The sequence below is a fragment of the Quercus robur genome, chromosome 2 (genome assembly GCF_932294415.1).
Source record: "Quercus robur chromosome 2, dhQueRobu3.1, whole genome shotgun sequence".
Lineage (NCBI taxonomy): Eukaryota > Viridiplantae > Streptophyta > Magnoliopsida > Fagales > Fagaceae > Quercus > Quercus robur.
The window spans coordinates 40,486,735-40,511,198 of NC_065535.1; the positions used below are offsets into that span (position 1 = coordinate 40,486,735).

The window sequence follows — 24,464 nt, forward strand, 5'->3', positions numbered from 1 at the left end:
ACCCCGAGACACTGATCCCCATGATTCAACCAAAATTGCCCACATCACAAGGGGGGGAGACACTTCAAACCCCCACATTTAGAGACCGACAACTTGGTGGAAGCTCTGAACAGATCCACTCAACAAACACCCGCCGAAGAAGATGAAGTCCTTAAGCAACTACAGAAGACACAAGCCAACATATCCTTATGGGGTTTACTCATGGCCTCGTACAAACACCGACAAAACCTAGTAGACTTGCTCAACCAAATCCAAGTCCCAACAACCATAACCTCCCAAGATCTAAATGCTATGATTGGGTCCATAAATAGGGAACTCACTATTTCCTATTCCTAAAAGGATTTGACCAAGAAGGGGAAGCACCACAACGATCATTGCATATCACTGTAGATTCCATGGGGAAGAGAATATCGATGGTTTTGGTGGATGATGGAGGTGCCTTGAATGTCTGTCCTTTGAAGACTGCAAGCTGCCTTGGACTGAGCATTGAAGACTTTGTGCCTACTGATCAACATGTGAGGGCATACAACAATAGTAGAAGAGAAGTCTTAGGAACCATAACATTGGAGCTTACCATAGGACCGATGGTCAAGAAGGTGAATTTTCATGTCCTTAATATAGCCTCATGCTTCAATATGCTCTTTAGGTGACCATGGATCCATGACACAGAAGTCGTATCTTCTTCCCTATATCAAAAGGTTCGGTTTCCATATGAAGGGGCTATTGTAAGAATCTATAAAGATACTTTGACTGTGCCTAAACCCATTAATCGTATTGATTTTGAGAAAGAGCCATTGACCTTGGATGGCTTTGAGATTGAGAAGCCTGGCTTTGAAAAGAGAGGAGAAGAAGTTGAAAAGATCCCAATGGACCTTGCTCATTATGGTAACAACAACATGGTAACAATGATGAGGAGAATGAACTACCTTCCTAGGATGAGTTTGAGGAGAGCTGTGAAGAAACCAATTCTTCAAGACTTGGCAATTCCTACTGCCACACCACCTTTTTGGGCTAGGCTATAAGCCCACTGACGATGATTTGTTGGAAATGGAAGTAAGAAGGATGGCCCGAGCCAAGGCCAAAGGAAAAGGACTTCCTTGTCCTCCAGAACCTTTGAAGCCCTACACTCCTACGCTGAATGGGAAGCTTGTAAAAGCTAGAGAAAGTCAATGTTATTAGGGATTCCTAAAACCGAGATTCAATCCTATAACAAAGACAATGGTGCCCGGTTTCAAGAAACTACTTGATTGCAACAATGAGGTTCTAGAATTGAAGAAAGAAGATATCACTTGGGTTCCAACTAATTGGGCTGATCACATGGATCCTAACACCATGACTACACTCCTTGGAGATCATATCTACAACATAGAAGAAGAAGAATATTGGGAGGCCTGCCAGCATACATTGAAGAGCCCGTATGAACTAAGAGCTAATGATGAAGACGAGGAAGGGGGAGCAGCCCCTAGTGATGATGAAGATGAAGGTGATGACAAGAGTGATAGTGGTAGTGACAGCAATAGCAGTGATGGTGGACATGGTGATGATGACAGGAACACGAATAGTGATGACAACAGCAACAAAAGTTATGATGGCCCGTATAGCGGAGATGATTGGGGTGAACCCCCTAGTGAAAGAGAAGATGAAGATGTAGACCTATTCTATGAGGAATATGACAGTGATGTGGACTACTATGATCAAGATATTGAAGATGATACTGAAGCTAACAAGTGGAGTGATACTGATAGTGATTAATACAGGCTAATAAATGTGTTAGAGAATGCAAGAGAGGAAAATGCATAAGCCAATCAAATGTATCATGAAGAATATCCCTATAGGCATCTTTCATATTGGAGTGATATCACTAATGTTAGCTCAAAGTCTGGCCCTAGGTATGACAAGCATGGAAAAGAAGTTCTTGAATTGGGGTCGTATTATGATTCAGAACCAAGTACACCAACCCTACGTACTGTAGAGGATGATGACATAAATGCCAGGTTTGCTGCTCTAGACCAAAAACTGGTGGTCCATAGTCTCAAAATCATGACACTTGAGAATGTTGAACATAATGAGGAGAGAATGGAAGGAAGTGAGCTAGAGCATCTCCCTTAAACCACTGATTTGGGCAACAGAGGCATGTATGAGCTATTTGATGAATGGATGGATGGATAGCATGGAGTGCTTGAATGCTTTTGTGACCGACAAGCCCACAGATATGGAGGTTGAAGAAGAAGCTACGGATTATATGGATGTAGACCCCACAGTATTGATGTTGAAGGAAGAAAGAACTTATTGGGAGCCACCTGCCATTGTGGAAGCCATGACCGAGTTGAAGAACTGGGCATGGGAAGGAGTCGCCCACCCCATGGAGGACTCAATGAAGAAAATCAAGACCGTCAAGTCAGTCACTTTTCCCAAGAAGATCAAGACCGCTGAACTAGTCACTCCTACCAAGAACAATGTTTCTATTCCTATTGAGTCAATTTCTGCTAGTGTCTCTATTCCTGTTAAATTTGTTTGTGATAGTTTTCCAATTGAGTCTGTTGAGTCTGTAGAGTCTGTTAAAAACTCATTCCCTTTTAATATGATTTCTGATTTTGCTTATTTGCTGGCTTTGAATGTTTTTATTTATGACATTGGTAAAGAAACTCTTAATAATAAGGAATTAAAACATGGATACTTAGAACCTATAAAAGAAGAAACCCAACCAATTCACCTGGGAACTGATGATGAACCCAAGATGATCCAAGTAGGCAATACCCTCACCGCCTTAGAGAAAGATGCATTAGTGGCATTACTGACAGAGTTCAAAGAGATCTTTGCCTGGTCATATGAAGACATGCTTGGGATTGATGCAAATATAGTACAACATTGCATTCCAACAGATCCAACCATGAAGTCGGTCAAGTAGAAGTTAAGGAGAATAAAGCCAGAATGGACTATCAAGATCAAGGAAAAAGTAGGAAAACAGTATAATGTAGGATTCTTGAGGGTGGTCACCTATCCAAAGTGGTTAGCTAATGTGGTTCTAGTACAAAAGAAGGATGGGAAGGTCAGAATGTGTGTACATTTTTCGAGATCTGAATAAGGCTAGCTCAAAAGATGACTTTACTTTGCCTCACATTGACGTCTTAGTTGACAACACAACAGGGCATGCGTTGCTCTCGTTTATGGATGGATTTTTAGGATACAACTAGATTAAGATGGCTCTAGAAGATATGGAGAAAACCTCATTTATCACTCTTTGGGGGACATACTACTACAAGATCATGCCATTTGGCCTTAAGAATGCCGGTGCTACTTACCAACGAGCAGCCACCACTTTGCTGCATGATTTGATCCACAAAGAAGTAGAAGTTTATGTTAATGACATGATAGTAAAGTTCAAGACCGTGAAGGGCAAATACCAACTTTGAGGAAGTTCTTTGAGAGAATCCGGTTCTATAAGTTATGGTTGAATCCAAAGAAGTGTACTTTTAGGGTCACATCGGAAAACTGTTAGGGTTTTTATGGTATGCCAGAAGGGAATAGAAGTTAATCCTGACAAAATCGAGGCAATTGTAGAGATGAAGCCTCCAAGGATTGAAAAGGAGATCCGAGGATTTTTGGGAAGGATACAGTACATTAGCAGGTTCATAGCCTAACTCACTATGATGTGTGAACCAATCTTCAGACTGCTTAAGAAGGAGGTCCTAACCATGTGGAACAAACAATGCCAAGAAGCCTTTGAGAAGATCAAGAGTTAACTGATGAAACCACCAATACCTGTTCCACTAGTTCTCGAAAAGCCATTGTTGTTGTATCTCACCATTACAGATATAGCAATGGGGCCTTTACTTGCTCAACACTTAGAGGAGACTAGAAAGGAGAATGCCATATACTACATCAACAAGAAGATGTTGCCTTATGAAGAGAAGTACTCGCCATTAGAGAAGACATGTGTAGCACTTGTATGGGCAACCTGTAAACTCAAACATTATATGCTTGCTTTCAAGGTTCTGTTGATTGCAAGAATGGATCCTTTGAAGTACTTAATGGAAAAACTTGTGCAAGTTGGAAAGACTGCTAAATGGGTTTTGCTTTTGTCAGAATTTGATATTAAGTATGTGACTTAGAAATTTGTGAAAGGAAAAGCAATTGCCGATCACTTAGCCCATTGTTCACCAGAAGAAGCTGAAGAGATCCAAGGAGACTTTCTGAATGAAGACATCATGGGGATTGAAGTTGAATCGTGGAAGATGTATTTTGATGGAGCAACAAATCAAAACGGAAGTGGAATTGAAGTTCTCTTAATTTCTCCAAAAGGGGCACACATTCCATTTTCCGACAGACTTAACTTTCCTACTACCAACAATGTCACAAACTATGAAACTTGCATTATGAGTCTACAAGCAGCCTTAGGCCTAGGAGTGAAAGAGTTGGAGGTGTATGGAGACTCAGCTCTAATAATCTCTTAGGCACAGAATAAATGGAAGATCAAAGAAGAAAGGCTTATGCCTTATCATCAATGTCTCCAGAAGTGGTCATCAAAATTCAGCAAGCTTGAAGCTAGACTGAGGATGCAGAATCAAATTGCAGATGCTTTAGCAACCATGGCATCCATGATAAATGGGCCAAAAGAAGATGGAGCTAGACCATAGTGTTGGAACGAAAAGAAGAACTAGCCTACTGCATGACAATAGAAGAAGATGAGGAAAAGAATTGGGAAGGCGAATGGTATTCAAACATCCTACAATACCTCAAGAATGGAACATACCCAGAGCCTGCAGACAAGAATGATCAGTTAACCATTTGAAGGTTGTCTACTAATTACATCATTTGTGGTGAAAGGCTTTACAGAAGATCATATGATGGAATTCATCTCCTTTATGTAATTGCCAAGGAAGCACAACAGATAATTGAAGAGGTTCATGAGTCAAGTTATGGGCCACACATGAATGCACATATGCTATCAAGGAAGATAATGAGACAGGGTTACTACTGGACCACTATGGAAGCCAACTGTGCGGCTCATGTTCGAAGATGCGATCAATGCCAAGTTCGGGGAGATCTGAAGTACATGCCACCCATGCCATTACATACCATGACATCACCTTGGCCATTCTCTACATGGGGAACATACATTATTGGGAAGATCCACCCTACAACATCCACTGGCCATAAATTTATATTTGTAGCAATTGATTACTTTACTAAATGGGTAGAAGCTACCTGATACAAGGTTTTGAATTCAAAGAAAGTTGCTTAGTTCATTTAGACCAATATCATCTATAGATACGAGGTATCGAATGAAATTATCTCTGACAATGGGCAGCATTTCAAAGGAGAAATAGAAAAGTTGCTATGACAATTTAATATTTAGCACTACAAGTCTTCGCCTTATCGTCCTCAGACTAATGGAGCAATTGAGACCGCTAATAAAAACATTGGGAAAATCTTGAAGAAAAGCACAAATAACTACAAGGACTGGCACCTATCATTGCCCTATGCATTCTGGGGGTATAGAACATCAATCGGATCTTTCATAGGATCTACTCCTTATTCATTGGTGTATGGGATAGAAGCAGTCCTTCCTATTGAAATGGGTGTCCGTTCACTAAGGACAATACTAGAAAGTGAAATCTTTGAAGCAGATTGGTTGCAAAGTAGATATGATCAGTTGTGCATGCTAGATGAGAAAAGACTAAAAGCCTTGTATCACATTCAAGGATATCAAAGGAGGCTTAGGAAAGCTTTTGACAAAAAAGTGAGAACCAAAGATTTGAAGTTGGGGGACTTAGTGTTGAAAGAAATCCGAGCCCCAGTTCAAGGTGCAAATAGAAAGTTCAAGCAAAATTTGGCAGGCCCATACATTATCAAGCAGATATATTCTGGGGGAGCAGTAAGATTGATGGACTTGGATGCAAACCCTTTCACTGAGCCAACCAACATGGATCAATTGAAGAAATACCACATCTGAGGTGGTTGTAAATTAAGTTATTTCCTTTCCTAGGTTTGACTAAAAAAAAAAGAAAAAAAAAAGAGCTCGCTAGGCTTAAAACCCGAAAGGGCGATCTAAGCAAAAGTTAGAGCAACCAAAAAAAAAAAAAACAAAAACAAACAAAAAAGGTTGGTTGAAAACTTGAAAGGGCGGTATACATAAAAGGAGAGTTAAAAAAAAAAAAAAAAAAAAAAAAAAAAAAAAAAAAAAAAAAACCCATCATTATCCATGAACTACGTGATGACTTGATCCTTCTATCAAGGGGGTACGTAGGCAACGATGCATTGGTTCGGTCACAATTTCCCAAAACCCACCATTTTCCCATTAGCCGAAATTACCAAAAATTCAACCATTCCATTAAACCATGTCATTACACAAAATCCAAAAGACCAAACCCTAAACCAAACCATAAAAATCCCAAAACCCCAAAAGCCTACACTTTAAACAGAATCCTTGACTTGCAAATCCTAAATAATTCCTAAACATAAGAGTTTCATGTTAACTTCTAAAATAAGCATGATCAAAGCCAAAAAATAAGAAGGTCACTTTGTCTTCAGTCTTTTCTTTTTCTATTGATCATCAATTCTCTCTGTGATAGGTACTTTGTCAGCATTGTCCCTTCTTTTGAGTTCATAGTTGTCTTTATCGGGTTTTTCTTGGTTGTCTCTGAGAAACTGTTCTCTCATAGCAATCCTTTCAACTTCCTTGTCAACAATCTTGTCTATCAACCAGTTAGAGTATTCTGTAGTCATCTCGTGAAAGTGAACCTTGACAAAAGATTGGTACACTCGGTCAGCCATCTCTAAACCCAATAGCATATTCTGTACAGAAGTAGGATTTGTGTCCACAGGAGAGAAAGGTCTTTTTCTTTTGCCACCAAGTATTCCTTGCTCATATTTGAATTGCCTCAAGAGTCTGTCTCCTTTGTAGAAAGTTGCTCTCCGCAATTCAACAAGGAAAATATGATTTGATCTTGGAGACCCTAGTGAAGGGGGTGGGCACTTCCACCAATAACAGTCCCATTAAATTGAGGTACTAGATTTCTTATCTAAGAATTTCACACAGTCACTCTCAGTTTGGCATTTAGTCTTGATTACAGCCCTACTAAGTAAACTGCTAGGCCCATAATTACCGGTTATAGGCTTGGCAATCATGTCTAGTCGCTCCATTAGCCATATTTGCAAAGTCAAAGAACTCCCTAAAAAGTTCTGAGTTTCTCCACCATGAAATACAACATCCAGTCCCAGAAGAGTTTCTACCAAGATCAAAGAAACAGGATTATCACCATCCTTAGTCTGACTCACAACACTTATAACTCGAGCATCCACAAAGCTTTGTCTTCCAAAGCAAAGCAAAAGTTCTCCCACAAAGCATAAAGCCAAACCGAAGTTTTTTTGCATGTTATCGATCACTCCATAGGTGCGTTTGTCAATCAACCGAGAGATGATGGCATGAAGATTCACCATATGACCTTCAATCATACTATCAGTAATGGAAGTAGGAAGACCGAGAGCATCAGACAAAGATTTCTTATGCCTGTGGTCACATGAAACTGCTATAGATTTTTTACCAAGATCATAGCCCAAGATAGTAGAGAATTCTTCAATTGTCGGACAAAGTTCAGCAGTGTTAAACCAGAACACCTGATCTTCGGGATACCAGAATTTCACAACAGCACGAAGGAAGTTCTACTTGATTTTGACATTCCTTAGAGCCTTGATTCCCTCTAATTTAAAGGCTATAAAATTGGTTTTGGTATTGAAATCAAAGCTACGAACCCATCTATTGATGTCATGAATTGTTGAATGAGAAAAATTATGATTGCTAGCCGTGGATGGCTTTTGCTTGTGATTATTGGGTTTTGCTAACCTTAAAGCAGAGATTTGTCATAGGAGAATTTGTTTAAATAAGTTGCATCAATTCCTAATCAAGTTTAAAATAGGTTTTAGAGAGTTTGTAGCTGTCTAGCAGAGAGTTTCATGATCACAAACAAAGTAAATGTTTTTCAAAAAACGTGAAAATGTGAAGTGCGCATTAGGAGACCATGAGGAGTTGGCCTACCATGGAGTGAGTGTCATGGTGTGGCTCAGTGCAATTCGGCACTCTTTAGTTGCTAGGTGGCACGCAGCCCCTTCGTCCTACACTCGTGTGATTCCATGCAATTTCATGTTCTCGTGTAATTTTTTTTAAGAATGTTTGACACTCAAAAATATTTTTTTTTAAATCAATCTGAGACATTCTGACAAGTCTAACACACTTGTTTTCAAAAAATCATCACCTGCATCAATGTTCTCAAAAAGTGATCAACTCAAGTTTTCTTAAGACTCATGGATTTATGTTCCAAACTAGGGGCATTCGCCCACGCCTCATGCATTTTCAAAAAAAAACCACCATCATTTTTTATTTTTTTTTAAAAAAGAGAAGAAGAAAATCATCATAAAGATTTCCAAGATTCATGCATCCTTTTGTATACTAGGGGCATTCACCCATGGCTTATTTTTCAAAAAAAAAAAAAAAAAAAAAAAAACACCACCATCATTTTCTTAAAAAAAATCACATCAAGATTTTCAAAAATCATGCATTCATTTAAACTAGGGGCATTTGGCTCCACCTCATGCAAGTAAGTGCAGATTCCAACAGAGCCAAGCAAGATAAGTTTAAATTAGTACTACAAGATCTCATCAGGTGAATTCTAGACTTGTCTTAGTTAAAGTTTCTACATGATTCAAGGTGATACCAAGGACAAAAAGCTAAACATGGAAAATAATACAAGATTGTCTAAGGAACACTTCCTTTTGTTTTGCAGGAAAAATAAACATACAAGTCATGCATCATTAGGACTTCGAGTCCACCTGCGGGAGGATCTCCTTGATCCACCTCTAGTGGAGCCACCTTCAGTATTTCCTTCCTGACTTGTGAAAAATCGAGGATCGTACTAACGATTTTCAAATTCGAGGCTCCTGATTCTTTCCTCTAAAGATATCCTGAAAGAGTCGACAGTTTCCATTCGATGTGCCTAAAAAGTCAGCAAAATCAAGTGTTAAAGACACTATCAAGCAAAGCTCAAGCCAAAGATGCTCAAAAAGCAACGTGGTATACCCAGTTAGAATGAATGATCACATATTGGGAGGACTGAGTACGAGCCAATGACTGCAAGCCTCCAATCATCAGCATGCTTTCTTCCACAAGATCCACATCAACCTGAAGCACAACTCTTCCGAGTTAGAATCCATTCAAGAAATAAGGACAAAGAACTGAACATTCAAGAACACACCAGAAAATGAGGATAAGTCTCTATGAAAGAACTAGAAAAACCACCAGCATGGTGAGGAGAGGGAATATCTTCCTTTTCCTTTTCGTCTCCTTCAGAAGATGGAGGCTAAAAATCCAACATGCAAATATTGTTACCAAGCAGAAATATGGAAAAGGAATTGGCAGAACTTTGATCTTGGCAAGGAAGGAAAATACCGTTTTGTCAACCAGGCAGCCTTGCAGATGATCCCGGATAAATTCAGAATAATTTCCTTTCGCTCCTATAACAATATAGCCATCATGGGCCCGAGCAATCTTTTCATCAACCAAAAGGTCAGCCAACCGAATAGTGTGACAAGGATGAGTTGGAATTGTGGTAGGAGGATACACATGTTCAACTTGGGGCAACACCCGATCACCAAGATACCAGTACTTTCCATGTCCACATTCAAACAATACTTGGCAGCTATTCAATTCTAGAGCCTACTCACACTCAGCATACCCCTCACATCCATCCCAAGGATTTAAGTTCATCTGAAAAGTCACAAAGAAACTGAAAAAAAGAAGAGACTGGATCATAACCAAGTGCCAAGGATTTAAAAAGGAGAAAGAAAGAACTCATATCATCAATTGTCAGATTGTCAATCACCAAGCGCCAAATCTCCAAAGAACACCTAGAGGGTGGAGATAAGCGATGTTTGGGCAACCAATAAAGAAATTTAGGAAAAATGCTAGTAAACTCCTGGATTTCAGGACCAACCCTGAAATACTCATACATCTAAACTTGAAAAATTCACAACACCATTACCACATAGCCAAAATAATTTCCCCAACCTACATAATAATTACCAAACCTCACCTGCCAAACAAATGGAGCCCAAGCTTGAAAGACTCCGCCTAGAAAGTTGGGTCATGAAATGCATCAGAGTAGCATAGGCCATGCCGTCCTAGTCATAATCCCGGATTTGTTCAATTTTTCTTAAGCTCCCCAAGTAGTGTAGATTCAAAGTACTGCCTAAATTCAGACACAAGGAAGTCCCAATAAAAAGAAGCATGAACATACGAGCACCCTTTGCCACAATCTCACATTAGGGAATACTCTCACATAACCAAGACAAAGGAACATTGTTACTCCTCATTCTAGAAGGAATTACACTTAGAAGTTTCTTGAGCTCAATTGAAGTAAGGGAATCATTGACAAGAATTCTTTTACCACCCAACCTTAGACCATTGATGACAAAAAGTCATAAGGTGTCAACATTACCTCCCCAATGTTTGGAAAATGGAAGGTACAGGTAGTGTCCCAGAAGCACTCTGCTAAGGCAAGAGGTAACTGAAGATCCTTGTACTCATGTATCTCATGATTTGACAAAGCTTCGAAGAAGGTGCCAAAGCCCGCTTCATTGATGACGTTTTTGATGCTAGGAGACAATGCTACCCATGCACTCTTCAACATTTGGAGACTCCCTCGACTCTTTAGGCTCTGCAACATAAAACTTCAGCTTATCAATTTCCATAACTAAAAACATATAACCAAAAAATTTCCATACCCAAAAAAATATTCTCACAATCAATACCCCACCACCATAAAATCAAAATCAATGCCCCACCAAAATGTCACCACTACCAAATTTATCACATATTCATACAACCACCAAATTTTGCCATAGCCATGCAAAAAGAAAATTTCTACATGTCCAAAAAAAAAAAAAAATTCCCACAACTTCATGCACAAACAAATTCTCACATACCCAACAAAATTTTTCCACAATACCCACAAAATTTGCCAATACCCATAAATATATCCATGCACATACCCACAATTTTTTGCCATGTTCATAAAACAAAGTTTACACATGCCAACAAGTTTTCCCACATACATCATGAACACATTCATATAAGTCAAACACAAAGTTTTCACAATGCCAATGCTCCCAAAATCCAAACCAAAATTCATCCAACAACATCACAAATTACCTACATTGTCAAAATTCCAAAAGCCACTAACATTGCCCAAATTGCACCATGATCAAAGAAAAAACACACTTCAAGAATGCTCTAAAGGCAACATTCCAAACATGATCAATCACACAATGCCCCCAAAATTTCAAAAGTGACAATATCTCACCATGAAACTTTCAATGAAACATGCAACAACATTTTTCCAAGCAAAGAAATCAAAGAAAAACTCACCTTGGTGTCCAGATGGCAATATGGAGCATGGGTCCTAGGGTCTTAAAGAAGTCCATCATCATCATTCCAATCAAATGTTGGATCATATTTCTTACCATGAGAAGCTAGAAAAGGGAGGAAGAAGCCATTTTAATGCAAAGAAAATGGTGTTTAGAAAATGGGTTTCACCAAAAATGGGTGTGGGATGAAAATGCCCAAAACACAAAGATCTAAAGAAATATTTATAGAGATGGATGAGGGAGAGTTGAGAAGCTTAGAAATGTGTTTTTTGTGAGAAGAAATGGTGAAATGAAGAAGAAAAATCAAGGGGAAGAAGAAGGTGAATAGTGTCAATGGAGGAGGAAAAGTTGATGGAAGTTGAAGCTAAAAAGCAAAAAGAGAGAAACAATGAAGTGGGGGGCCAAAATTTTGGCCCACACACTCTTTAACTCAGCAAAAGCTGAGTCAACTTAGTCAAACTGAGTTGACTCAGTCAACCCCAAAAAAAAAAAAAAAAAAAAAATTTCATTCCCAAGCTTTCAATTTTACATTCTCAATGCCCAAATTTTAAAACCCAAATCTCTAGGTTTTTTATTTTTATTTTTATTATTTTTTTAAAAAAAATTTTAAACTTCAGATTTCATGATCAAAATTCCAAGCCTTAATTTTCAAAATTCTAAGGCTCAAAATTTCATATTTCAAATAAAAAATTTTCTAAGTTCCAAAGTCTTAGAATTTGAAATAAGAATTTCAAAACTTCTAAGTTTCAAAGATCAAATGTTTCTCAAAAGAAAAATCTTTGGTTAATTAAACTTTTTTTGACAAAATTCAAATCAAGTGAGCAAATGAAAATCACACATCTCAGAAACGGTGCGACCATGAAGCACCTATCAGTTAAAGTCTAATTTAAAATTTTGACTTTTTGCAAACAACAATTCTAGATCGAGGTCGAGGTAAAGGAGATATCCTTGATTACCGTTTCAGTTCCAGATTATCAAAGTAGTGGAGATCCATTTGATCATCATTCCATTCTAGATCAAAGTAGAGGAGATCCCTTTGATCGACATTCCCAAAGCCAAATTGAGGTAGAGGAGACCCCCTTGATCATCATCTCAGTTCTGGAATATCAAAGTAGAGGAGATCCCTTTGATCATTATTCCATTCCAGGTCAAAGTAAAGGAGATCCCTTTGATTGACATTCCCAAAGCCAGATTGAGGTAGAAGAGACCCCCTTGATCATCATCTCAGTTCCAGATTATCAAAGTAGAGGAGATCTCTTTGATCATCATTCCAAATCCAGATCGAGGTAGAGGAGACCTCTTTGATCATCATTTCAGTTCCAGATTATCAAAGTAGAGGAGATCCCTTTGATCATCATTCCATTCCAGGTCAAAGTAAAGGAGATCCCTTTGATCGACATTCCCAAAGCCAGATTGAGGTAGAAGAGACCCCCTTGATCATCATCTCAGTTCCAGATTATCAAAGTAGAGGAGATCCCTTTGATTATCATTCCAAATCCAGATCGAGGTAGAGGAGATCCCCTTGATCATCATTTCAATTCCAAATTATCAAAGTAGAGGAGATCCCTTTGATCATCATTCCATTCCAGGTCAAAGTAAAGGAGATCCCTTTGATCGACATTCCCAAAGCCAGATTGAGGTAGAAGAGACCCCCTTGATCATCATCTCAGTTCCAAATTATCAAAGTAGAGGAGATCTCTTTGATCATTATTCCAAATCCAGATCGAGGTAGAGGAGACCTCTTTGATCATCATTTCAGTTCCAGATTATCAAAGTAGAGGAGATCCCTTTGATCATTTTTCCAAAGCCAAATCGAGGTAGAGGAGATCCTCTTCATCATCATTTCAGTGCCAGATTATTGAGGTAGAGGAAATCCCTTTGATCATCATTTCAGTTCTAGATTATCGAGGTAGAGGAGATCTCTTTGATCATCATTCCAAAGCCAGTTCAAGATCAAAGTAGAGGAGATCCCTTTGATCATCATTCTAGACAACTCCATTTTCAAGATTAGGATAGGAAAGTTTCCAGGTCACCCCAATTGCTAAGAATCATTTCTAGAGTCATCAACTACCAGCTAAGTCCGGTATTTTCATTTTTTTTTTAGTCAAAATATAAGGCTAGTTCTATTTTCCAAGGTTTTAGGTTTGAGGGCTAGGTAATCTTTGAAGATTCAACCTCAATTAAATCATGGTAGCTAAAATCAGTGTCTTTGTTTTACATTGACATTCGCTTTTCAAGCTCTGTCAATGAGGGGCATTCTGTAGACACTCAATTTTGCACCCATGATTTAATCAAGGAGAATGACTTGAATGACCAATCCATGTACCCCAAAAATCATTATTGCATTACATGCATCAATTTGTTTTTGCATTACATGCATCATTTTGTCTTTGCATTACATGCATCATTTTGTCTTTGCATTACATGCATTACTTCATTCATTGCATATCATAAAAATGATCTTGAGATTCTAGTGGTCGTAGTGGTGTTTCTGGTTATCAAATCGGACTATTGGATCGAAAGATATTGCATGATCAAGTTTGCACGGTCAACATGCATTGTGTCCAAGTAGAGTTGACCACACATGATCAATTTAAATTAATTTTGATTGGTTAAACGATTAAAATTAATTAAATAATTTTGTGATTGGTTGATAACTAGTGTTTAAAATAGGGATGCATGCATGGGAATAAAATGGATGATTGGATAACAATAAAATTGTGGATAATCTGAACTTTATCAAGATTTATTTTAGGGTATTTATCTACAAGATAATTGTTCTTAAATATCCTGAATTATCCAAAAAAGAGATGAAAAATCATAGGCGGAGGATGAAAATGTGTCTAGGTACAAGGACCAGCCAAAAAACCCTAGAAGAGGAGTCCAAACGGGACCCGAACACGAAAGTGCATTCAGACCCATAGGGCCAATTCGGCACTTTTGGATTGCCGAACGGCACTCTAAAAGGGCCAAATTTCCCTGATGTGGGTTTTGGCCTAACAGCCTTCAGGTGACGATTATGCATACCCTTTTCGATTTTTTCGCCAAAGGATGCATCCGGATTCAAACCCTAATCGTCCGTACCTATTTTTTAGAGTCTTTTAGCCTCTATAAATAGAGATTGAACCTCAAAATTCAGCACCTTTTTTTTACGCTCTAAAAGGCATACGTTTTTTAGTCTCAAACCACCCATATTTTCTGATCCCCTTTCTGAGTGTTGCTGCTTAAATTAGGGTTTTTAGGTTTCAAAGAAAATTTAACAAATTTCTTTGAACCCTAAAACATCCTCTCAAGAACAAAGTGTGCTCATGCAAGAGGTTGTTTCCTTCACCCTTTTTCTTGTGATGTGATGATGCATGTTATATCTCTTTTTTTTTTCCAATATCCATAACATGAATTGTAAATTGTTGATTTGTTAAAGCATGATTTTTTTTTTATGTGATTGTTATAATCTTTTTCTTGAATGTCAATAAATTTGCATGTGAACAATTATTTTTCATAAAACAAAATAGATCTGCATCTTTATAAGATGTAGATCTAAATTTTTTTCAATATAAAAACAGATCTGCATCTTTATAAGCTGTAGATCTGAATTTTTCTTAATATAAGAAAACAGATCTGCATCTTTATAAGATGTAAATCTGAGTTTTTCTTAATATAAAAATTGATCTACATCTTCCTTAGATGTAGATTTGAGTTTTCTCAAACAAAAAGAGATTTGCATCTTTATGAGATGCAAATCTAAATTTTTCTCAAATCAAAACTGATTTGCATCTTTCTTAAGATGCAAATCTAATTTTCTTAATACATGCAAATTATTGAAATAAAGAAAGAGATTATGTATTACTACGTTTGTGTTTATTTTAATTCATGATTGTGTAAATTTAGATTGTGAGTGGAATTCTCTTCTTAGAAAATCTTTTTTTTTTTTAAAAACATATAGCAAAACAAATTTGAATTTTTGTCATCAAAAAATCATTCTTTTAAATATGACAAAACAAATTTGAATTTTTATTATCAAAAACCATTTTTTTTTTTACATCCCACAAAACAGATCTATATTTTGACAAACTAAAATCAATTTTTTTTTTAACAATAAAAACAGATCTGTTTTTTTTAAAACAAAAGAAGAGACTTCATTCATACATAAATTTGTGTGATTTAAGTGTTGTCTCACATGTTCAACATATCATTCATGACATGCATAAGAAAGTACATTGGTCACAAGAGTCTAGAAGACTAGATTTTGTCTGGGCGGAATGGGTGCCTAACACCTTCCCATTCCATAACCTATCCTCCGGATTTAGGTTTTTGGTTTAGTAGATCTAGCTTTTCTTCATTTATTTTGGGTAGAATGTAAGTAGGACAATAGGCCATGTAATTATTTGGTAGATTGTAACTAGGATCCAAAACTATGTAATTTTCATGTTTTTCAAGATATGTAATTTTTATTCAATCAATGAACGGAACTATTCAGTCATGTATTTTGTAATTAGTATTTTTTTTCTTATTTTTTTGTATAAAGAAAAATAAGTGACGACTCTATACCACTTATCCAAAATGAGAGGTGCCCTAAAAGGTACCTGAATCTCTTTTTTGAGGGACGCTTTTCATCGAGGTCTCTCACAGTGGTCCTAGCACAACTCATTGAATTCAACCTAACAGGGTCCCTGCGGATTTTGGTATGATGCATCTTAATTCAGTTCAATACAGTTTCTTTATCTAGTTTCTCAAAAAAAAAGAAAAAATCATTAGAATTTGAATATCTGAATTCTGCTCTAAAATTATTATTATTATATATTAGGTGAGATTCTATCCTTTATTCTTTAGTTGATGACAACAAATTTTACCAATTGAATCAAGTGAATCCTGTTTAACCAATATAAAATACCTAAATTAAAGGTAACATATTTTTTTTGTTGCTAAATTTTCTATGATCACCCGGTGTCTTTGGCAAAGAAGAAATATGATCAGAGAAAAGCAACCAACGTGGGCTTTGACAAAAGTAATATTGAAAGTTAAGTAACTACTCACTGAATTCCTCGATGTGCAACGAAAACCTCGTAGAGATGTGCAACTGAGGTGTCCGATTAGGTGGAACCCTCCAAGCGAAGGAATGTATGAAGCAAATTTTGATAGAGTGATATTCTCCGAGTTTTCCCTAGCTAGTATTGGTGTGGTGATTCGATTCTTGTGGGAATGTAATAGCAGCCCTTAACAAAAAAATTCCAACACCTCACTCAGTAGTTCTGGTGGAAGCCTTGGCAGCTAGTAGGGCAGCAAGTTTTGCTAGAGAACATTGCATTTCTAAGGTTGAGTTCGAAGGAGATGGTCAAAGAATTGTCACAGCTATCAACAACCAGGCGCCTTCAAAATCTATGTTTGGTCATGTTATTGAAGAGATTTGGATGCTGTTAGATATTTTTCATGAATATAGTTTTAGACATAAAAAGGGAGGGCAACTAGTTTGCTCATTCCCTTGCTTAAAAAAAAAAAATGTTAACATTATAAAAATAAGATTCAGTCACTCAGAAAGTAATATATAAACATTGGAAAGAAGATAGAACCTAGAAGCCTAGAACTCACTTGGCAATATGTTGGCCCTTAATTACTGTTCTACAATTGCAATTCACTTGATTAAAATATAAAAAGGATCCATCACTAAATACCAACATCTGACATAAATTCTCGGACAGTGTTCTAGTTAGATCATATGTAAATCTACTCACATTTTCTCCTTTTCTATTAAGTATTAATAATCTTACATATTAGCATCCAAAAATATCCAAGAGCTGTAGACTGTGAACAACTTAGAAGTAATACCAGGATCTCTATCTTATTCTCTTCGTATATTCACCACTTCCTCTGCAAGTAATATCTCTCTGGCTCTCTAACAAACTCTGAGGACCTCTCAAGCTTGCACATTACAGCATTCTTGAAATTAATAGCTTCTTGTACCTGTGAACATGACCTTTGCATCCTAACCCCACTCAAACTACTCCTTGACTCCATCATTTCATTAAGTGAAAACCTTTTCTTTGGCCCTGTCTCAGGTCTTTGCTTAGGTGCACTATAAGACCTCAACTTAGCCTTAAAAGATTGAGTACTAGCCATGTAGTTGGGAAAATTCCCATATCCCCTGAAGAAGTTATCAGCACAGACGCTCTTAGCAGGCGTGACCGGTGCATTAGACCCTCCTGGATTCACAAAACGTGGGGTGCTTTGCGCGGTGGAGAACCTACATTCCTCACCGGTTAAGCCCCAATCATAGTCTTGGAAGTTCCGGCAATCAGGTATCACTAAACGGGCAGGAATTCGACTTGGGAGTGGGGAAGAGAGTGCTTGATAAGGTGTGTCATCGCCAAAGTCTGAAACAGAAGTGTTTGTTCTGCGAGATCTTGATTTAGGCGTGCCTGTATCAACCTCCACAATTTTTGGGCTTTCGTCAATGCTGTTAATTGTGGTGTCCAATGGAGCTGATAGCCTTCTGCTGTGGATTGGAGCTGTCTGCTGCTCACTTCTAGTGTCTTCAAATCTCTCCTGCAAAATTAGAGTGCATAATTATGAGATATAAATGCTATGTAAAGAAAATGTACTCTTGTTTTTTCCTTTTCTTTCACAAGATTTTAAAATTGGGGTCTTTCTAATTACCACGGATTTTCGTGCTCGGATTTCAAATCTATTAGTTTCCTTGTTGATGAGCCCGCGAGCTTTCTGGGCCCGAACAGTGGCTTGAGCTCTAATAAGTGCCTGCATACTGTGAAGAGTTGCAGTGGCCTGCTTGCGCACTAAATAGCCTCTAACAAGTGCCTGTAACTTCACCAGTCCTTTCAGTGCTCGCAGCGCTTTTCTGGACTGTTCAGAATCCAAAATCCAAGAAAATAAAAATTTTCAATTCATAGACATCCAAACAAAATTCAAAGTAGAAAACTGGAGCATTCAGGACTTACTAGTTCTAAAACAAAGTTAATAATATTGTTGAAGAAGACCAAACCAAAAATTAGTCTTTTAGCAACAAACTAAGACCTATATCATATATGTAAGTCTTAGTTCACATCTAAGTAAACAAATTCATAAAGCTGTACAACCAACCAAACCTACACAATTAAACTCACAAAATTCAAACTAACTAGAAGCAGCAAAACCACTAATTGAAACCACAAATGTTGTTTTGGTACAAAATTAGCCAATACTTACTTACCAAATATCCCCTAAAGAAAGTTTGAATCTTCACAGCAGCCCACCTCTCTTGTCCACCACCAAAAATGGTGCCCCTGCCATGGCTTGTAAGCCTCACTACAGCCACAGCAGCTTGAGCAGCAGCCACTGCAGCATCAGCTGCAGCTGCCGTTGCTGCTGCCACAGCAATGGCGTGCTTGTTCTGCTCCTTCTCTGATTCTGTACTGTAGTATGATTTTAGCCAAGCAGCCTCGGCAACTGATATATTTGGGGGTATAGTCCCTGGATTATGACACAAGGCCACAGAGTCTCTCCCAGAGTTGCTGCCTATACTACTACACCATTTCTTGTCTCTCCGGTTACTGGAATTGGAATTCTCTTTGTCTTTCTTTATCCCAAACAACCCCTTAAGCCACCTTGTTGCCCTACCCATCTTCTCTCAGTGAAAGAGTAAGTGAGGGAAAAACCAAGAAATGTTAAGAAAGAGAAGAAGCTAAAAAGGCTATTGCAGGTTTACAGCTCACCATCTTAGGCTCTTTCCATGTTCCGCAAAGTGGTGTAAGTGTAACAGAGTTGTCAAAGAAAAAAAAGTCTTCAAGAAACCGCCTATATTTGAAAAAATTGTAAAAGATTTTATAACTAAAATAAATATAAGTTCAGTGGAATTTGGCTTTTTTTTTTTTTTTTTTTTGGGCAGAAAAAGATAAGAAGGGAAAGGAAAAAACTCTGTCAAGGCCTCGTGAAATTCTGTATTACATGACAAAAACTTGCCGCTGGAACGTACAGGCTGTCTAAAAATAAATATAAAGTAATTTAATTACAGTAACTTAATTGGAAGTTACAAGAAAGTGAAACGTTATATTAGAGAAAATATGGTAAAATAATCAGATAGATAGGCCCGTGTGGTATAGTAATTTAACAATATTACATGTATTTTTACATATTTTTTTATTTATATATATTTTAAAAAAATACAAACAATGTTACTAAAAAAATGTTATCAAACGGTTTCATAATTTTTACCTAAAAAAAAAAATAATAATAAGAATAACCAACCTTGGTAGAATCAGATTCTCAAAATGAAAACAATGACAGGTCAGAAAAAGAAACAAAGCAAAACAGAATGAAAGTGAAACGCTCGAATTCTCACTCCCGCCAATCAGAAACTCAGAAAAAGCTTTGTCTTTTATAAATGAAAAAGATCACCAACAGTGAAAAAACACTCTCTCTCACCTCACTCTTTTCTCTCTTATTACTTTCTGGAGCGACGTGTCCTCAAAAAGAAAGATACCTCATCGTCCTCCTCTGACAATCTCGTGAAGTTACATTAATATATGCTACTCTTTTTCATATCCCACTTTTTTCTATTCTTTGCAACTGTTTCTCTCCCTTCGTTTTCACTGCAAAACCGTAGTAAATAAATATAAATAACAAATGGTACCATACCACCATTTATATTATTACTCTCTTAAATCCCGGGACCAAAAAAACTGGTTGTGACATGTAAAGAGAAACAAATCATCTGCCTTTGCATTTGCACATTGTTCTATTTCACCGTTAAAGCAGAACCCATAACTGATGTCAATTTTGTTGGTTCTACTTTCACTTTGTTAACCAACTGAGAAATGGCTGAGGCTCCTGCAAATACAACCCGCTTTAATTATTTCTCTTCCTTTTCATTGTTTGAAAAGTTCTTTCGGTTGTAACAGCATCTAACAGTGATTTCAGAATTCTTTTTTACTGTTCCTTTTAGATGTTTCTTTCAATTATTCATGCAATTGATAATTCAACTCTCATGTCTATTTTTCCCCTACCCTTTTTTCTGCGACTCTGAAACGCTGCTTAAAGATTAGATGACATATAATACACAAGTTACTTTCCAAAAAATGATAATAAAGGTTCTTATGCTGTGGACTTGCTTTAACACTGGTCAGTCATTTCCTTGTCACATTGTACAATTGCAATTATTATATTCTTGGTTTCTGATTTTTTTTTTTTTTTAAACCTTCCTTTTTATTTTTTTTTTCCCAACTAATGAAAACACAAACTTGGTTTATTCATTAACCACCTAGAATTGCTCAAAGTCTAGTTATTCACATGGAGAACAAACCTCCTGTTTTACTTTTTTCATGCTACTTTCTTTTTTTTTTTTTTTTTTTTTTTTTTTTTTTTTTTTTTTTTTTTTTTTTTTTTTTTTTTTGCTGCACTCTATATTCTACAAATAAACACTTAACACAAGTTAACTCATTTAATTAAATTCTATTTTTTTTTTTCCTTCTTCTTATTTCACTTCCTAAAAGAAATAAAAATAAATAAAACTCAAACACATCCCACTACCACCACCGGTCACCACTACCAACCTTCATGGCGGCAACGAAATTGTGACCCTTTCTAAGTTTCTTATCCCTTTCTGGACTTTCTTATTTCACTTTCTAAAAGAAATAAAACACATCCCCACTGGCCCATGACCACCAACCTTCATTGGCGCCAACGACCATCTACTATAGGCGCCGGCGAAGTTGACCTATCAAAGGACGACGACCCTATAGTGACCTAGCTGAGTCAACTCATATGGTCTTCTCAAACTATCTGTGAAATCCATGTTGGCCACCACCATTTTTTTTGTTGGGAAATTTAGACCCTGGTTGATAGAATTAACAAGTTTTAAATCTAAGTTGTTATTTAGATTTATTATTAATAAAACTTGTTAAAACAAACAAATATCAATATCATGTCAAAATCATGCAGCGGAAAAATAAATAAGACAAGATATGATGCCTCAGGAAAACCAATGAAACAAACTAGTTTCACAGTAAAAACCTGGGAGGAAACCTTCCCGAAAAACAATCCACTATAGAAAAGAGAAATTTCAGATCTAGTACAAAACCTTTGTCCCTAGACTCTACAATTCCCATAGGTGAACTTACAGTAGAAACCTTCTACCGCTTCAGAACCTCTGAATTCTTCAATATATGAGCACCACCCTTTTTGATGCATGAATCCCAGTATGTGACTCACCAATTGCGTGGATCCCAGTACGCGACTTAATCACCAACTAGAAGAAGATTGTTGGTTGCAAAATTCTTTACTTCATCAACAATGAAGATCAAGAAGTATTTGGTTACAAAACCCTAAGGCGCAAAGACGCAGTAGCTTCTTTTAGAGAGAATAAGGCATCGGTCACATTCGTTCTCCTTGTATTCTCTTATGTGACGGCCTCCAAAATAAGCCTTATATATGTCTAGGGTTATGAGAAAAGAAACCCTACACAAATACAAAAACTTAGGCTGAAAATCAGATTTGGAAATCTGAATTCCCGTAACCTCGATAGATACCTTGATCGATTGAGAATCTGTCAAGCTTCATTCATTAAATCTCGATAGATAGCTATCTATCAAAAAGGTGTCAAACTATCTGTCCGCAGGTGTCGAGCTATCTGTCCAGCTTTAATGAGTAGCTTTTCTTCACTTGTTTCTTGGTCCAATCTTCATGACTTTAATACTAGACACGAGCAACATGTTTCTTGAAGTATTAAACACATCCTAGATCTACCCAAATACAAGTAAAATGCGTTTTGTCAAAGGATTAGCCAACTATATAAATATTGAAATATGTTCATAACATGAATCACATATGTCCTAACATTTAAAAAAAAAATACAATATAGAAATTCTACTCTAATTTAATCTAAGTACATATGTGTATGAAGCTCCTCCTAGAGACTTGAACCTCGGTCCTTGCCCCTACACCTCACAAGCACTTATATTTGTGAAGTGATCGCACACCAAAGTTGATATATATAACACAGATCTGCATCCACGCTTTTTATGGGGTTGAGATCCACAAACTTTGGGCACCTTTCATGGCTTGACTCCTCTTCGTCTCCACAACCAAGAAAGCTCCTTAAGCTTTCATTAAACAAATAGTGGGCCTTGACACAAATCATTTTGGTTGACTCATTGCAAATAATGTCTCCTTTGAGCACCTTGCAAGACTAGCCATTCAATCTTTAACATGCGACGATTATTAGTCATGTAAGTGACCGTTTGGATAGTGATTACTTATTGTCTGCGTCTGCGTTTTTGTTTTTGTTGTTGTTGTTGTTTTTGTTTTTTTTTGTGTGTGTGTGTGTGTGTGAAGCACGTTTTTGTGTGGCTATGGTGGCTTTTCCAGTGGGTCCCGTGTACTGTTCACAGAACCCACAAACTTTTTTTTTAACAACTTTCATTAAAAATGGGTCTCACGGCACTATTCACACATTTAAAAATTATTTTACTACAATGTCTTCAATTTTCAGTTTTTAGCAAACACACCGTAATTACTAATAAGTGGTCTAACAACTAATTGGATTTCAAAAGCTCAACTTCGCCGGCATCGGTGGTGGTGGTGATTGTCGCCGTCAGTGAAGGTTGGTGGTGGTGACCGATGGTGGTTGGTGGGATGTGTTAGGGTTTTATTTATTTATATTTCTTTTAGGAGGTGAAAAAAAAAAAAAGAGCAAAAAAAAAAAGAATTTAATTAAGGGAGTTGACATGTGTCAAGTTTTTATTAGTGGAGTATAAAGTGGAAGAGGAAAAGTGGGGCAAAAGATTTAGACTCTACCATATATGGTGTACCTTGAGAAAAATGATCTCTATAATAATATTAGAGCATGCAACTATTTAGGCCTTCAGCTTACCTTAGTACTCTATGCATCAGAGAAGATAAGAATGTGACATATTTTCTAAAACGGTCATGTATCAATTCTGTGTCCGCATCCAATGCACATAAGCACTTGATGGAAGCTTTAATCACTGTTAGGACATATGTGATTCACTTGTTAGGAACATATGTCACTATTTTATGTAATTGGCTAATCCTTTGACAAAACACACTTTACTTATATTTGGATAGATCTAGGATGTGTTTAATATTTCAAGAAACTTTGTTTCAAGATCAAGTGTTAAAGCCATGCAAGTCTGTCTAAGATTCAAGCTGAATAAGAGTCTGTCATTAAAGCTCGACAGCTAGCCATCTATCGAGCTTAAGAAGCTGTTACAGCCCCGTGGCTCGACAGCTACTCGACAGTAGCTCGACAGATAGGCATCTGTCGAGGTTTATGAAAAATAGAGTTTTAGTTCTGTTTTGACTCCAAAACGTGATTATGTGTTTGAGCTTTCTTTTCTCATAACCCTAGACATATAAAAGGATTATTTTAAGAGCCACCAAAGTGTTCACAAGTTGCACAAATGTTGAGCAAAGTTTGTTTAAGTAAATTGTGACCGAAGACAGAATTTGCCCTAGTTCATCATTCTTGTGAAGAAGTTGCTGTGTTTGTACACTGTAGGATTTTGTGACTAAGCATTTTCTTGATCTTCATCATTGGGATGAACTAAAGAACTTTGCAACCAACAACCTTCTCTAGTTGGTGATTGAATTTGCGTACTGGGATCCGTGCAATTGGTTAGTCACGTACTAGAAGCCGTGCATCAAAAGGAGAAATTGTCGCTACAGAACAAGTCCAATTGGGTATTAGGGTAAGGGTTCAACTGTAGGTTGGTATAATGTACTGTGATTCCTTTACTTGTAACTGCTTGTTATGATAATAGTGGAATTTCGGGAGTGGTGACCTTAAAATCACTCGATGGGGTTTTTGCCGTGTTGGTTTTCCCCATTCATAAACAAATCACTGTGTCAATTTCTTTTCTGCTGCATACTTAGTTTATTGGTGATTTGTTTGTGCTACCACGCGTTTGTATGTTAATTAACTTAATTAATTCACTTGGCTAAATTAATTGGTTAATTTATTACAAGGGGTCAATTCGTTTTTGACCTATCAGTCACTATTTATTAGGTGCATTATTTCTTTCCTTTTCCATGTTTAA

General features: G+C 37.1%; 2 protein-coding genes across 2 annotated transcripts; one reads left to right on the forward strand and one right to left on the reverse strand.

Moving 5' to 3' along the window:
* Window positions 1-1,218: 1,218 nt before the first annotated feature.
* Window positions 1,219-1,752, forward strand: LOC126698933 (uncharacterized). Its single transcript, XM_050396451.1, has one exon. The coding sequence runs from the start codon at window positions 1,219-1,221 to the stop codon at window positions 1,750-1,752; it is 534 nt and encodes a 177-aa protein (XP_050252408.1).
* A 15,327-nt stretch (window positions 1,753-17,079) lies between these two features.
* On the reverse strand, window positions 17,080-19,216 carry LOC126713700 (protein IQ-domain 26-like). The gene is made up of 3 exons (XM_050413538.1): window positions 18,623-19,216; window positions 18,073-18,276; window positions 17,080-17,961 (listed from the first exon to the last, which is right to left on the reverse strand). Exons 1-3 carry the CDS (start codon window positions 19,031-19,033, stop codon window positions 17,275-17,277), a joined length of 1,302 nt encoding a protein of 433 aa, XP_050269495.1. The 5' UTR covers window positions 19,034-19,216; the 3' UTR covers window positions 17,080-17,274.
* Between the last annotated feature and the right edge of the window lie 5,248 nt (window positions 19,217-24,464).